The sequence below is a fragment of the Gouania willdenowi genome, unplaced genomic scaffold, assembly GCF_900634775.1.
Source record: "Gouania willdenowi unplaced genomic scaffold, fGouWil2.1 scaffold_269_arrow_ctg1, whole genome shotgun sequence".
Taxonomy (NCBI): Eukaryota; Metazoa; Chordata; class Actinopteri; order Blenniiformes; family Gobiesocidae; genus Gouania; species Gouania willdenowi.
The window spans coordinates 620,100-636,101 of record NW_021145026.1 but is presented as its reverse complement, the minus strand read 5'-3'; the positions used below and the strand labels follow the sequence as shown (position 1 = coordinate 636,101).

The window sequence follows — 16,002 nt, the reverse complement described above, 5'->3', positions numbered from 1 at the left end:
TCAGCCTGTGATCAAACCACTGTACACACACACACACACACACTCACTCATCACCTTTAATGTGTTTGTGTTCCAGCTGCTGGAGGACAACATCATCAGCTTTGTTAAGGCTGAACTCAAACACATGCAGAAGATTGTGGATGGAGATGATCCAGAGTGCTCAGAGTGTCAGATGGAGGGTGAAGATGAGGAGCAGAGGAGGAGCAGGGAGGCCTTTCTGAACATCACACTGTATTTCCTGAAGAGGATGAAGCAGGAGGAGCTGGCTGAGCGTCTGCAGAGCAGTAAGAGTATGTGAACATCTTCACTGTGAGGAACATCACATGAAGGACACAAAGCTGGCTTTTCTTTTTCAAAGCACGATTCAACAGTCACATTTAATCTGAGGAACCATCCAGACTGAGAACATCACACACTTTGATCTCCAATGTTCAAACCTCCACTCTAACATTAAGTTTGTCTTCATTCAGGAACAAAGGCTGCTAGATACCAACGTGAGCTGAAGTCCAAGCTGAAGAAGAAGTTCCAGTGTGTGTCTGAGGGCGTGGCTAAAGCAGGAAGTCCAACCCTCCTGAAGGAGATCTACACAGAGCTCTACATCACAGAGGGAGGGGGTGGAGAGGTCAACCAGGAACATGAGGTCATACAGATAGAAACAGCATCCAGGAGATCAGACACAGCAGAAAGAGCCATCACACTAGAAGAGCTCTTTAAAGCCCCTCCTGGAAGACCTCGACCAATCAGGACAATGATGACAAAGGGCGTGGCTGGCATTGGGAAAACACTCTTAACACACAAGTTCACTGTGGACTGGGCTGAAGACAAAGCCCAGCAGGAGGTCCACTACACATTCCCACTGACCTTCAGAGAGCTGAATATGTTGAGGGGGAGGAGCTTCAGCTTGGTGGGACTTGTTGATCACTTCTTCTCTGGAAGCAAAGAAGCAGGAATCTGCAGCTTCCAGGACTTCCTGGTTTTGTTCATCTTGGATGGTCTGGATGAGTGTCGGCTCCCTCTGGACTTCCTCAGCACTCAGACCCTGACTGATGTTTCAGAGTCCACCTCAGTGGAGGTTCTGCTGATAAACCTCATCAGAGGAGAACTGCTTCCATCAGCCCGCCTCTGGATAACCACACGGCCTGCAGCAGCCAATCAGATCCCTCCTGAGTTTGTGGACATGGTGACAGAGGTCAGAGGGTTTACGGACCCTCAGAAGGACGAGTACTTCAGGAGGAGGTCCACAGATAAGGAGCAGGTCAGCAAGATCATTTCCCACATCAGGACGTGTCGTAGCCTCCACATCATGTGCCACATCCCGCTCTTCTGCTGGATCACTGCTACAGTTCTGGAGGACGTGTTGAAGAGCAGAGAGGAGAGAGAGCTGCCCAGGACTCTGACTCAGATCTACAGCCACTATGTGGTCCTTCAGAACAAAGTCAAGATGGTGAAGTTTGATGGAGGAGCTGCCACAGATCCACACTGGAATCCACAAAACAGGGAGATGATGAAGTCTCTGGGAAAACTGGCTTTTGAGCAGCTGCAGAAAGGAAAGCTGATCTTCTATGAGAGTGACCTGACAGAGTGTGGCATGGACCTCAGAGCAGCCTCAGTGTGCTCAGGAGTGTTCACACAGGTCTTCAGAGAGCAGAGCTGCCTGTACCAGGACAAGGTGTTCACCTTCATCCACCTGAGCCTTCAGGAGTTTCTGGCTGCTCTTCATGTCCATCAGACCTTCATCTGCTCTAAAGTTAACCTGCTGGAACATCAACCACTGAACCTTCCCCATAGTGGAGTTGAGCCTGACTTAAACCTTCTCCATCAGAGCGCTGTGGACGAGGCCTTACGGAGTCCAAATGGACACTTGGACTTGTTCCTTCGCTTCCTGCTGGGTCTTTCACTGCCAACCAATCAGAGGCTCCTACAAGGCCTGCTGACACAGACAGGAAGTGACTCACAGACCAATCAGACAACAGTTGAATACATCAAGAAGAAGCTGAGTAAGAGTTTGTCCGCAGAGAGAAGCATCAACCTGTTCCACTGTCTGAATGAAGTGAATGATCGCTCTCTGCTGGAGGAGATCCAACGGTACATGAGATCAGGAAGTCTCTCCACAGAGAAACTGTCTGCTGCTCAGTGGTCAGCTCTGGTCTTCATCTTACTGTCATCACAAGAACATCTGGATGTATTTGACCTGAAGAGATTCTCTCCTTCAGAGGAAGCTTTTCTGAAGCTGCTCCCAGTGATCAAAGCCTCCAAGAAAATTGAGTATGTGACTTTAGAAGAACATGTCTTTAATTCTCTCACAGACAAACATCTGTAAGGTTTCTCTGATTCTTCATCAAGTTGAGTTCCTGTGGTCTCTCAGAGAGAAGCTGTGCAGCTCTGTCCTCAGTCCTCAGCTCTCAGTCCTCCAGTGTGAAACATCTGGACCTGAGTAACAATGATCTGCATGATTCAGGAGTGAAGCTGCTGTGTGAAGGACTGAAGAGTCCTCACTGTAAACTGGACTCTCTCAGGTCAGTGGATCACATGTTCCATCAACATTGTCTTCACTGCATGAAAACTGAGATAATCCACCCTGTGAATGTCTGATAATTCCTGTAAACGCCCAGGATTATCAGCAGTTCACTGAGAAGTCGTCCCCCCCCCCCCCCCCCCCCCCACTGTGAATGTCTTTCAAAACTCAATGTCTAGCCTGTCTGACTGAAACTAACCAACCATTGGATGAAACCACAGACAGTTCAGAAGTAAAATCACCTGTGATTGGACAGAAAGTCCCTCACTCATTGGTCACCGTTGGGACGTATGGTCATATGCCCCTCCCATTTTTATTATAATAATAATTATAATATTATTGATACTAATTATTATTATTACTAATATTATTGAGTGAAAACTACACATCACAATAACAGTTTATTGAGAATAAGAGACACAGGAGGAACATAATGAAAGTAGAGCTTTATTTATTAAAAATAAAACAAACTTTACACTCTGTCCCTTTGTCTGGGTCACACACTAAAACTTGAACTCTCACTGCGCAAGAAGAGCAAGAATCGAGAATATCCGGTTTTTGATTCTGTCGAGAATACGGACATTTCCGATGCATATCCGGAGTTTTTTTGATATGCCCCATATTTGGTCAAATACGGACCCAATATTCTTCATGAAGACAGTATATTGTATTAGGATACTAACAGTATTTAGATTTTGTCATATATGTGTTCCGGAAATGTCCTCAGGTTGAAAATACCCAGAATCCCTAAATATCCGGTTTTTGATTCTGTCGGGAATACGGACATTTCCGATGCATATCCGGAGTTTTTTTGATATGCCCCATATCTGGTCAAATACGGACCCAATATTCTTCATGAAGACAGTATATTGTGTTAGGATACTAACAGTATTTAGAGTTTGTCATATATGTGTTCCAGAAATGTCATCAGGGTGAAAACACCCAGAATCCCTAAATATCCGGTTTTTGATTCTGTCGAGAATACGGACTTTTCTGATGCATATTCGGAGTTTTTTGATATGCCCCATATCTGGTCAAATACGGACCCAATATTCTTCATGAAGACAGTATATTGTGTTAGGATACTAACAGTATTTAGATTTTGTCATATATGTGTTCCGGAAATGTCCTCAGGGTGAAAACACCCAGAATCCCTAAATATCCGGTTTTTGATTCTGTCGAGAATACGGACATTTCTGATGCATATCCGGAGTTTTGTTGATATGCACCATATCTGGTCAAATATTCAATTCAGTTCAACTTTCGTCTCAAAGTAGTAAGAAAGAAAAAAACCCAACAAGATCCACATGAACAAGCATTTAGCGACAGTGGGAAGAAAAAACTCCACATTTTTTTTAACAGGAAGAAATCTCCAGCAGAACCAGGTTCAGAGGTGGTAGTCATCTGCCTCAACTGGTTGGGGTTAGTGAACAGAAGGACTATCAGAACAGGATAGAGGGCAGAACATCTGAGTGTCCCAGACTAGTTGAACCATGAACCATCGACCAGGAACTTGTCTTTGTGTGATGGTGCGAAAGAAAGAACAGCATTACCCACATAAAATAAAATATGAGAGGCAATTTCCAAAAAGAAGAAGTCAAATATATAATGTCAAATATAAGGAATAATAAGAAACACAAAATGTACAATATGTGAAGCAATATACAAAATCTTGGCCTGGTTGGTATGCTGGGTTGGTCGCACATTGGCTACGTTTACATAGGAGCTTTAATTCCTCTTTAAAGCGGAGTAAAATTTAATTCCCCTTAACCTGAACTCGTAAACACATAATTCCTAATGCTAATTTAATTCCGAATTAAAGTTAATTCCAAATTATGTGGCTGGTTTATTCCGTTTTTAATTCCAAATGAGATAATTCCTCTTTCTTGTAAACACTTAACTTGGTTAAAGCCGCTTTAATTTAATCTGTATTGTTTTGCGCATGCGCAACTTGCGAAGATGACGCGCTGGTGACGACATAATCCAAGATAGCGACGGCCCGGACTCCAGCCTAGACTATTTGATAAGAGCCTTAAAAGACATGGATATAATGAAAAGAGTGGATGGACAAAGGCATAAGCATGCAGACTTTCACACGGACACACACTGACTTATTAAACACACACGGACCTCGGTAAACGTAACAGGCTTCATCGGACGGCTGGCACTAGGACCCCCCGGAGTAAATGTGTCCCAGTACTGCATTCTCAGGCTGTAATATCACCAGTTTATCATTTTACCTGTTGTGAGAGCTACTGTCTTTACCAGAGAGCAAATATTTATTCGTGGTGATTGTTTTCAGAGTTTTACTGGGATTTTTACCAGTGATTAGTTCATATCTCCTTCCGCTCCGTGGTCCAAACTGAAACCGTGTGTTACTGTTTAGCTGATGCTTCAAAACTAAATCAAAATAAAGGTGAAAACAATTCTCGTGTGTGGTCTTCTGTTTCATAGACGACAATAAAATGTTTGTTGTATGTTTTTCCTGATAAACCCCTGCCCCCTGTCCAGTCAGAGCCTTCCCAACCCCCAGCCCTAAAGCGGAATTATCTAAAGACGAATAAACCTGTTTTCCATGTAAACCTTGTTCGGGAATTACCACTTTAATTCCGAATGATTTAAATCGAAGTAAATAATTCCGAATGCAAAAACATCATGTAATCGTTGCCATTCTGCAAAATCAAAGATAAAGACATACATAAATTATAAAGGCCAAATCATAGATTTCAAAAGTGTATATCTACAGTATTCTTTTAATTAGAAGATCTTTTACATTTACAAATCAAATGATCGATTTCTTGTAGTTAGTTAAAGATTACATTTACTGCTGATTTAAAGCAATACAATTTATGTTAAAGATCTATTAATTGATTTATTATTTTTTATCATTTAGGGGTCTTTTGTGCCTGCTTTATTTGATTTATTTGGTATCTGTATGTGAGTTGTTTAATGTGTATTAAGTTTAGTATTTAAATTAGAATTATTTGTTAAAAATTTAGAGATTGTGTATTTTTCTTCCAAACTGTCTTTTTAGTTTCAATCTGCCCCAGTTTTTATATCTGATTTGTCTCATTGCTTATGTACATGGTTGTGCTAAAGTCAATCTTTGACTGCCCATGAGAAGCTGTGTTGTTCTTTAGATTATCTTGGAGCCCATTACATTCTTTGATGCCTTAGTAAAGGAACATTCTAAGAGCTAAACACAACTGATTTTATGAAGCTGAAGCCACTTTAAGTTTTGATCTTTGATTCTGAATAATATTCAGGTTGTTTTGTGTTATTTATTTCAGAATTCCTTGTAACATCTTCAGTTTCTGCTGGTCTCAGGTAAATAAACTGGTATTGAAAGAATAGAATACTTAGTGTTTCAGTCAGATTGGTATTTGTAAAGATTAATACTGAGCAGAGTTTAGTACTGTTAATGTAAATGATTATAAACTGTAGGGTTGGATACAATAACATTTCATTTACCAGAGGCTTTTATCCAAAGCAATGTTAATACAGGAGGAGTAGGAGGGATTCAAACCTCTGAACCTCTGATTACAAGTCAGCTTCATTAACCACTATTCCTCCCCCACAGAGATGATCAACAGTGGATTCTTTTCTGATACAGCACTGATATGAAGCTGTACAGACACAGATGACCCAAGAAATAATGCATTTTTTAATTCTAAGTAACTTCAAAGTTACTTTTTCATGTAACTCATTAGTTTTTGGGGTAAGTAATCAAAATAGTAACTGAGTTCATTTGTGAATGAAGTAACTAGTAACAGTAACTAGTTACGTTTTTTCAGTAACTAGAACAACACTGGTTGTGACAGAAGTGTGACTGAGTTCAGAAAAAATATTAAAAAATTATAACGTTTTTAGTAAGAATTTTTACTTGTTCTTGCAGCTAAAATGCAGGAATTTGCATGCCTTTTGTTAAAACATTTCTGGGGGGAGGACCCCCATGACCTTCCCCCTCAATTCTAGGAGAGGCTTTAACATGTAAATGAAAATGCTGTGAGCTATACACATGCAAATCAGGGTAGCAGGGGAACGTCTACTGCAGGAGCTTCAGTACAACAACCACATCTTCGTCGTAGCTGTGAAGAGTTCAGCTCAGACGTGACCGATTAAGATCAAGGAGGGTAAGTGTTATTATATTAGATTTGTTTTTGGTCAGTGTGACTATTTTTCAGGTGTATTAGTGTTTTTTCAATGCTAACAAACATTGGTCTAATCTGAAGTCACATGTTTAAAACTCTGAACACGGTCTGCAAAACTCTCAGTCCATGTGGACTAAACTGTGACTCATTTTTCATTGTTTTCACACAAAACACATTCACTGACCACAGTCAACAACAATCATCAACTCTTCTCACTCACTAGTTTTTTATTATTAATAATGATGAGTTATTATAATTAGTTCACCACCTGCAAAACACTAAATGTTTACAGCACATTTTGAAAATGCTAACACACTGTTCAAAACACATCAGCTAAACGAAATATATTGATTATAGTATTTTGTGTTTTATATAACTGTACCCTATAGATTATTTTTTTGTTTACAGTAATTTTTATATTGTTTTTGTGCAGAGATCTTATTTTGTATTAAAATACTGATTTACCTGACAATGTAATGCTCTTTGTTGTGAGTATTTTGTAGTTCAGTGTGCTCAGAGTGACTAGATGTGTTTCCAAAGTGAGATTATTTGTTAGTGTTGTGGTTGAATGAGCTGTGTTTAGAGTTTTGAACATGTCACTTCAGTTTCAACGAATACTTGTTAGCAATCGGAAAAAAAAACTCTAATAGAGTGGGAGGGTCCCAACCCACAGGTTGAGAACCACTGGTGTATTGCATGTCGAAGAATCCATGTACTATGGCTAGATTGTATGTCCAAGCATGTATTTATGTCTCTCCTCTACATTGCACACATTTGATCACCACTGTATTTATATTCATACAGGGCTTGGTCCGTCATACATATAGAAGCCTCACAGAGCTGCAATGGAAGGTCTAGCCAGAGGATAAGTATGTTTTTTGTCTTTTTCCTCTGAATTGCCACTGTTTGTGAAAATTTCAAAACACAGTTAGTTAGATTTTTTTTGTTTTTTTTTTGTAACATGTTTTGCTGAATGATGAGTATCTTCTACCTCCACCATCACCACAGATTCTGTTCTGATCACAATGAAAACGTGACCATGGCTGTGATGGGGGCCATTTAAGATGCTGAGCCACACTGGGGCACAAGCCAAGTTAGAAGTAAGTCTGATCACATTAATCTGGGGACCTAATTGGTAATTGTCTGCTAATGTATTTGAGTGATCATTATCCTTTTCAGATGCCTTAAAATAATACATTTAGTATGAATTCATGACATAGTTTTTGTGTTGTCATTTTCTTCACTAGGAGCCTGCAACATGGCTTTAGAATCCTACGAGGCCAGTGAGGAACAGGACCTGAATGGGACCAAGGAGGATGTAAAGAGTAGGAAGACTCTTACCACCAGGAGAGATCCAGTGTTATTGCCATGCTCCATACTGCTGCATTTATTGATCATGGTATTTATCAATCACCTGTAAACAAAGTGTATACAGGCTATTTCTAAAGTGACTCTTTAAGACATTTTAATTGCCTGCGACAAGCTGTTGAGCTAAGGTTAATGCATCAGTAAACCAATTGGAACAACAATTAATAACAGCAATGGATTTGTTTCTGTTATCATTTATTGTCATAATTTAAGGACCCATAATTGTTTTGTTACATTGTGTTAGCCAAGAAACGTATCGGATTAAATATTTAAAGTGGGTCTTGTGTTCATGTCAGGACAGCTGAAAAAAAAAGGGTCAGGATACTGACCTCTCTTCCCATTTGTCACACAGCTTTTCAAGAAATGGGTCAAAGTGGGACAGAGGATCCTCTCTCCAGAAGAAAAAACTGTTTACAAATCTGCCTCTACCAAAGCAACACAGCTGTCAGAGATGAAGGAAACCTGCCACAAAGCACTGGGCAATAACAGAAAAAAAAGTGTCGAGCCAAGATCCACTCACTTATGCACAGACTCTGGACACTTTTCAAAAAGGCTCCGCCCTAGTTCAGATAAAACATCTATCTATCTGCATGTGAGTGAGGTGGAAGAAGACTCAGATAGAGATAATTAAAATTTTGTTTTTGTGATATATGTGTGTGTGTGTTTCTTTTCCTACCTCATTCTAATTTTATTGTGATAGAATAAAATGTTATGTGCACTAAGTGATTTTTGTTTTTAATATTTATCTTGATAGTCTCTATCTTCAAAGTAGATCTGCCATTTTTGATGAGACAATTGGTACAGAGGGGAAAAGGTTTAAGTGGACCTAGTATAGAGTTAGGGACACTGCATTTAACTGTCCTGGGTATGGTGAGTCACCCTATGGGCCATGAATTGTATACTGAAATATGCATACTGCTGAAATAATTTGTTGGACTTCAAAAATGGTCGGGGAGAGTATCGGTGCAGTTTTCGGAATCAAAATACTAGTGGTGTTCGGACTTCGGATATGACCGGGGAGAGTATCGGTGCAGTATTCGGAATCAAAATACTAGTGGTGTTCGGACTTCGGATATGACCGGGGAGAGTATCGGTGCAGTATTCGGAATCAAAATACTAGTGGTGTTCGGACTTCGGATATGACCGGGGAGAGTATCGGTGCAGTATTCGGAATCAAAATACTAGTGGTGTTCGGACTTCGGATATGACCGGGGAGAGTATCGGTGCAGTATTCGGAATCAAAATACTAGTGGTGTTCGGACTTCGGATATGACCGGGGAGAGTATCGGTGCAGTATTCGGAATCAAAATACTAGTGGTGTTCGGACTTCGGATATGACCGGGGAGAGTATCGGTGCAGTTTTCGGAATCAAAATACTAGTGGTGTTCGGACTTCGGATATGACCGGGGAGAGTATCGGTGCAGTATTCGGAATCAAAATACTAGTGGTGTTCGGACTTCAGATATGACCGGGGGGAGTATCCGGGAAGAATTGAACTCCGGGATATGGCAAGTATAAAAGTGTTCCCATATCCGGAGTTTGACATGCTCCGAACATGACATCTACTTCAACTGCTGTTCGGAGAGTATCCCAGGTGGATATCACCGTATTTGACTCATATCTTGGAATATTCGGGGTTCGATTCTTGGGCTTTTTGCGCAGTGTTGTTCCTCATGAACATGTTTGTGCCTTTATTCTGTTGCTTCTCCACCTCAGTCTTCATTTTTCCTCTTGATTTGACAAAAGTCACGTTAGAGATTTCTGCTGGAATATAAAGCCATGGGACTTTATCTACTCTCAGATCAAGAACACACATTGACTTTTGATGAGCAGCTTGAGCAGCCAATAGTAATGCTTAAACAGCTCATAGGATCATCCTGTAGGTAGAAAGATCTCTGATTGGCTGACATCCATCCTGTATTGATCAACTTCATTTTCAGAGCCTGGAGAAGGAGAAGAGATTCACTGTCCACTCAGAACACTTTGGATTACAATATGCTCAATGATGATTATGGATTTTTGACCAAATAACACAACAAATAATTTACATATTGCAGCTTTAAGCTAAGGGATGAGTACTGCTGAATTGTCTACTGCCCACTTTCTAGGTGTTTTGAACCATAAACGTTTTAACTCGTAACCATATTTTTACACATTTTTGGAGCTTCATAGTCCAGTTAGCTCAGCTGGACAGAGCGTGTTGCTAATAATGCCAAGGTAATGGGTTCAAACCCCATACTGACCAGGTCCTAATCAAGTACCTTAAACCTTAATGTGCTGTAAATGTTAGTGTATGAGTCCAAAAGGACAAGGTATGAATATGTATACAACCTCAAATTCAAACAGTCAGTTTATATAAGTCATCACTCAATTGTAATTAAATCCAATTCAGTACTGGGTTCATCTGGATCGCTCAGTTGACCAATCCTGAATGAGACTGAGGTTTGTCCCTCCTACCTCATTAGCATACGGACACAGAAATTTGGAAATAAATAAATAAATGTTGAAATAGATAAATGTATGAATCAATTTAAGACATTTAATTATTTATGTCCCATTTATTTAATCGCTTTTATTAATTTATTCACACATTTAAAGTAAAAGAATTTATTTATTATTTTATATATTTATTCCAGTATTTATTTATACATTTATACATTTGGCAGGTTTGGTCCTCCATACTCCCTGAGCACCAGTCAAACAAAGTTATGTTTATAGAAATACACAAAAATAGGATTTAAAAGACATTCATAATTTAAAACTACAATTATAAATAAAAATAAAGTGTGTTTAATGTGTTGATGAAGAAAATAGAGTAGAGGTATTCGACAAGTCAGTTTAAATCTAAACAACTTAACGTAATATTGCATATTACGGTACATGTAACATAATGGAATGATGTCTATCAATTATCACCATGGTACATCACAGGTAAATAAGTCATGTGTATGAGTATATGGAGCTTCCTCACCCATTCCCTCAGACAGGCCTTAAGTCCTGATGCACAGGAGAACATTCTACCACAACAACTCCCACTCTGAGCCACCATCAGACGTCCATCACACCACAGCACCATGTAGCCCACAGCTAACCTCCAGCTAACGGTAGCCACACAGAGATAACATCTCCACACTTTCACTGCTGACACCAGACGTAGAGCTCAGGACCAGCCAAACCAGCGACACATCTGGATAATCAACTGATCAATAATAAATAAAATAATGTAACTTTATTGATCACTCACTCATTCTCTGTATTTTGACCCATTATTCCAGAGGGTTAGCAGTGGGCTGCTAACTACAGACACCCAGGAAGCAGTTAGATAGTAGTTTATGAATATTCATAAAAACAGGCTAAAGACAGTTATTATCTGTGTACACTTCATTATGTGGTTATTACATTTTAAAACTAAATCAAAATAACAAATAAACAGTGGTTATTTTGTTTTACTGACTTAAAACCAAAACATAAATACAGAAAACCAAATAAATCTTGTTCTGTTTGTGAGATATTTGGATATTTACAGTAAATTAGAAGAAGAACTGAAGTCCACTGGTGCAGTGGTTTTCCTCCACAGGTCCTGGACCAGGTCTCCTCACACAATAGGACTGTTTAGGATTTATTTCAGCAGTTTTCTGCTCCTGTTTTCATTCAGTGTGTGGATGTTTTAGCTCGTATAAAGCTGCTCACGTTTAAAGTTCATTGTTTTATGGTGTAGGTGATCTTAACAGTGTTACGGTCCAAATAGTATCCAGATAATCTGGTGACTGACTATCTACTGTGAGGCTGGTGTGAGGAACAATGGATGTTAGAACTTCTACCATTTCACACTTTTGCTAAAACAATGACATCTATTTTGAGGACAGTAAATATATTTATTTTACATGTTATAATAACACTAGCCACTAACACAATGACGACACTAGCCTCTAGGACAGATTATCTTTTGGCCCCCCTTATATGGTGTTTTTTATATCAAGCAATTGATATTTACATTATTGTTATATTATTATTATCAGAATCATTTCTAACACTTACATAATGGTCTATACCATACCCACAAAGACGCTTTACATAATTAGAAAACATGAGTAAAATTAATTTTTTTAGACATTTTATTTAATTTTGATAAAAGTGTTTCACATACACATATAAAATAACACAAACAAGTAAATAAAAGCTGATTTAAATATTTTAGTAACAGGTTTCAAATACAAATTATTAATATCATTACAGTAAAGCATTGCACAAAAACAAGATACTGATAAAAGATAGATAGTGATGTGTTGGCTCATCAAAGATTGTTTTTAATTTAAATACTTATGACTAAAATGTTTTTCTATTGACATTCACATTATGTGAAAAAAAACAAAACTTCCAGATTTGACATAACAATACTATTTGTTTTTCTCTTTGTCGGCACATGATGTTAAAGGTCAACATTACAAGAAATGCAATATTTCATAGACAGCAATGCATGTTTTGTTAGTGTAATTAAAAAAAATAATTTATTTTATTGTATAATGGTGACTATCACCAGCCCTCCCTATAAGGAAAGGTAAGACATACTTTATAAAGGAGGACATAAAAAGAAAGGGCAGTGTTACACCTAGATGGGGGGAAGGGAACAGGGAAGAGGGAGTCAAGGTAGAAAATGGAAAGGGTGGAGAAGAGCTGATTATTGTAAAGTGAGAGTGAGATGTGATGTTATAGTTGTGTATATTGTGCGTATTGTGTTGTGTAATCAAACCAGTCTGGTGACCAGTGTGGAGCTTAGCTATAATAGTGGTGGCTGTGTACAGAGAGAAGGAGTGAGTGGTAATACCTAAAACAGGTATTTAGGATCAACATGTCTAAAGTTAAGCCCAGTACCAGTTTTATCCCACAGTCCAAGGCCAGTACATTGTAGACCAATGTTTGTGCAGGAACCGTTACTGTAAACCCAAGCACTGACCCAGGCCTGAGGATGCAGCCAGGCGAGCAGAACACTGAACAATACTTGTATATATATATATATATATATATATATACAGTATATACACACTGAACAACACTATAAACACTTTTGTTTTTGCTCCCATTTTTCATGAGCTGAACTCAAAGATCTAAAACATTTTCTATAAACATTAAAGATCTGTTTCTCTCAAATATTGTTACAAATGTGTGTAAATGTGTGTTAGTGAGCAGAGATAACCCCTCCCACCTCACAGGTGTGTCATATTAACATGCTGATTAGACAGAATGATTATTGCACAGGTGTGCCTCAGGGTGGCCACAATAAAAAGACAAAAAACAACAACAATTTTACACCTTGGCAGCCCACTGCTCCTCTGTGGTGGTTACATTAGGGGTTTTTCAACATTGGGGTTATGACCCCATGTGGGGTCACCTGGAAATGAATTGGAGTCACCTGAAATGTCTAGTGATAATAAAATAAAATAAGTCATTAAAATTATGATGTTATTTAATTTAATTTTATATTTTTTAATAATGAAAATAAAATAAAAAATATTTATATTTAAAAAATAATAAATGTAAGTTCTAAAATAAATTAAAACATGTAATAATAAAAAAAAATAAAAAATTCACATCTTGTCAGCCCACTGCCATTTTTAAAATAATTACAAAACATATTTCATAAAATGTAATTAATCTATTTCTATTTATCTATTTTGCACATTTAAAATAATCTATACATAATATCTCCAAAATAGATGTACAGTTCAGGAAGAGGCAGAATGAGCTTAAATAATTATATATATTACATTAACACCTCACACATGATGTCATACAACTGTATTCTATACTTTCACTTTGTCAAATATAAATCTATATAAAATGCAGTATATAAATATCTGAGCCTGCACTTATTGTTACTTTGTGCACTAATACTGGCTACTCTGTATTTGTAAAACAAACATGATCAAAACACTAATTTTAGAGAAATAAGTCTCCATAAATGTGTGATATAAGATGTGAACCTAGTCACTGAGCTGTCAGTTCATTGATGTGACTTTATTTTATAACTGTGTAATTGGTTCATCATGACCTTGTAACTTTTACAACTTAAACTACCTCTTTTTTTCACTTATTCCCTGCAGTTACCAGCAGATAACTGCAGAGAATACCTTCTATATGAAGGGCCACACTTTAATGGGGAATGGGCCATGTGTCAACAGCACTAGAGAATGAGGACCCCCCTCTCCTGACGTCCACATTACTGTGGAGGGCACTGTGGTGATGGTAAACATGACAGTAGAGGGTCTCACAGTACACTGATCCTCACACACTCACCACAGTCTGAAAGTAGGACTCTACATGACACTAACATCTCCCTATGTTCTTTGTTTGATGGATCCCATCAGGATGAGGGAGGGGCATGGCAGGTCTGTGCCTCATAGAAGGCTGACCCTGGAGTAGGTGAGCTCTTCTGCTGGACTTTGTAGGAGGTCCTAATGACTGTAGATAGTATTTATTATACCTACATCAGTACAACACTCTGATAGATTAGACACTTACACAAAAGCATGGCATTAACAAAGAATTCACAGCACGTACGTACGACCACATCACAGAACTTTCACCCTGTAGGTTAAAAAACACACTTAATACACACCACCACCATCCAGCACGTGTCCTGTTCTCTCACTGGTAAGATTCAAAGTACAGTTGTCCTTATTTATATTTGTCTATTTATCACTTAAACAATTTTACACAAGCTGTTGTGCTGAAATCACACCAGTGCTGATATTCAGCACAACAGCATGATTTACAGTGTGTTATTACTTTTATACAACAGTTCTACAGGTGCATTTTATTAGTTAACAGTATTAAGTGACAACAAATTATGTATTTATGTATTTCATCATTTATTTGGCTCCTCCAAAACAAATAGGTCCACATCTGGAAGGGAGACGAGGCTGTTGCCAGGTGCATGTAAATGGCAACTTAAAAACAGTTTAAAATAAAATAAAATATATTAACATCAACAAATAACAACAACACAGTATCTTGCATCTTCAAATTCTTACACACCTCACAAGATAAAACAAGTCCAACTTTTAGCTGAGGATACAGATGTGGAAACTCCAAACATCTGCAGGGGAAATTTGCAGTGTTTCAGCAGCAGCAGATAAATAAACGTGGTAATAAATAATAGGAGATATTTACACACACACATGGGCCTTTACACAGTACAGTGAGAAAGAGGAAAGATAATGGTGCATGTGTGACACACACACACAAAGGTGTTTTTATTTTATGTTTGTATTTGGCTAATGTTTTATTGTAAGAGTTATTTAACTCTCTGTAATATCAGTCATTTCAGTTGGTTAATGACTGTGTTAAAGGACACAAAGCTTCAATTTAAAACAAACTGCTTATCTCAGTTCTACCAGTAGGAGGCAGTGTGGTGCCGTGTTTTTTTCATGAACTCTCTTTGTTAGTGAACTCGTTGTTTCCTCAGTTTGCTGAGTCATGCTGTACTGAACAGACACACTGTCGTATTCCTCATCTTTTCTCCTGTTTACACAGGTTTGTGAAGCTTGAAAACATGTCAACATGTGTAAGAATGTGGTTTAACACTAAAAGACAAGCTAAAACATAATTGAAAGGTAGTTAAAGAATGTTTTTGTTAAGAAGCAGGTACTTTTAATCTGTGTTACGTGCAGGCCAAAATGGCATTGCTGATCGTAATGTGTTTGTGGTTACTACAAAATAAGAGTCTAGTTTAAGTTATTGCTCCAGTACATTTCACTCAGTAATAAATATTGTGTTTCTGGTAAAAATGTAAATGTGAATATTATTAGGTTATAGTCATTGTTAAACATGTTGAATGATAAAAGTATATAAAAGCTTGTAGTTGTTTTAACAAGGAAACACAGATAAATATGTTTATTTTTGATATTATTTTGATGGTTTACCTGAGGTATATTTGAACTAAAGGTAAAGTAATTAAGGGCTGAAAGA

The 16,002-nt window shown here is 38.1% G+C and overlaps 1 protein-coding gene across 1 annotated transcript in view; it reads left to right on the top strand.

Annotated features, from left to right (window-relative positions):
• The first annotated feature begins 232 nt into the window (after window positions 1-232).
• Window positions 233-16,002, top strand: part of LOC114459132 (NLR family CARD domain-containing protein 3-like) — a 331,402-nt gene continuing 315,632 nt past the window's right edge. Inside the window, exons 1-2 of the mRNA XM_028441486.1 lie at window positions 233-284; window positions 471-2,265. Coding sequence (XP_028297287.1) covers window positions 248-284; window positions 471-2,265 — 1,832 coding nt within the window. The 5' untranslated portion in view covers window positions 233-247. The remainder of the gene's footprint in view (window positions 285-470; window positions 2,266-16,002) is intronic.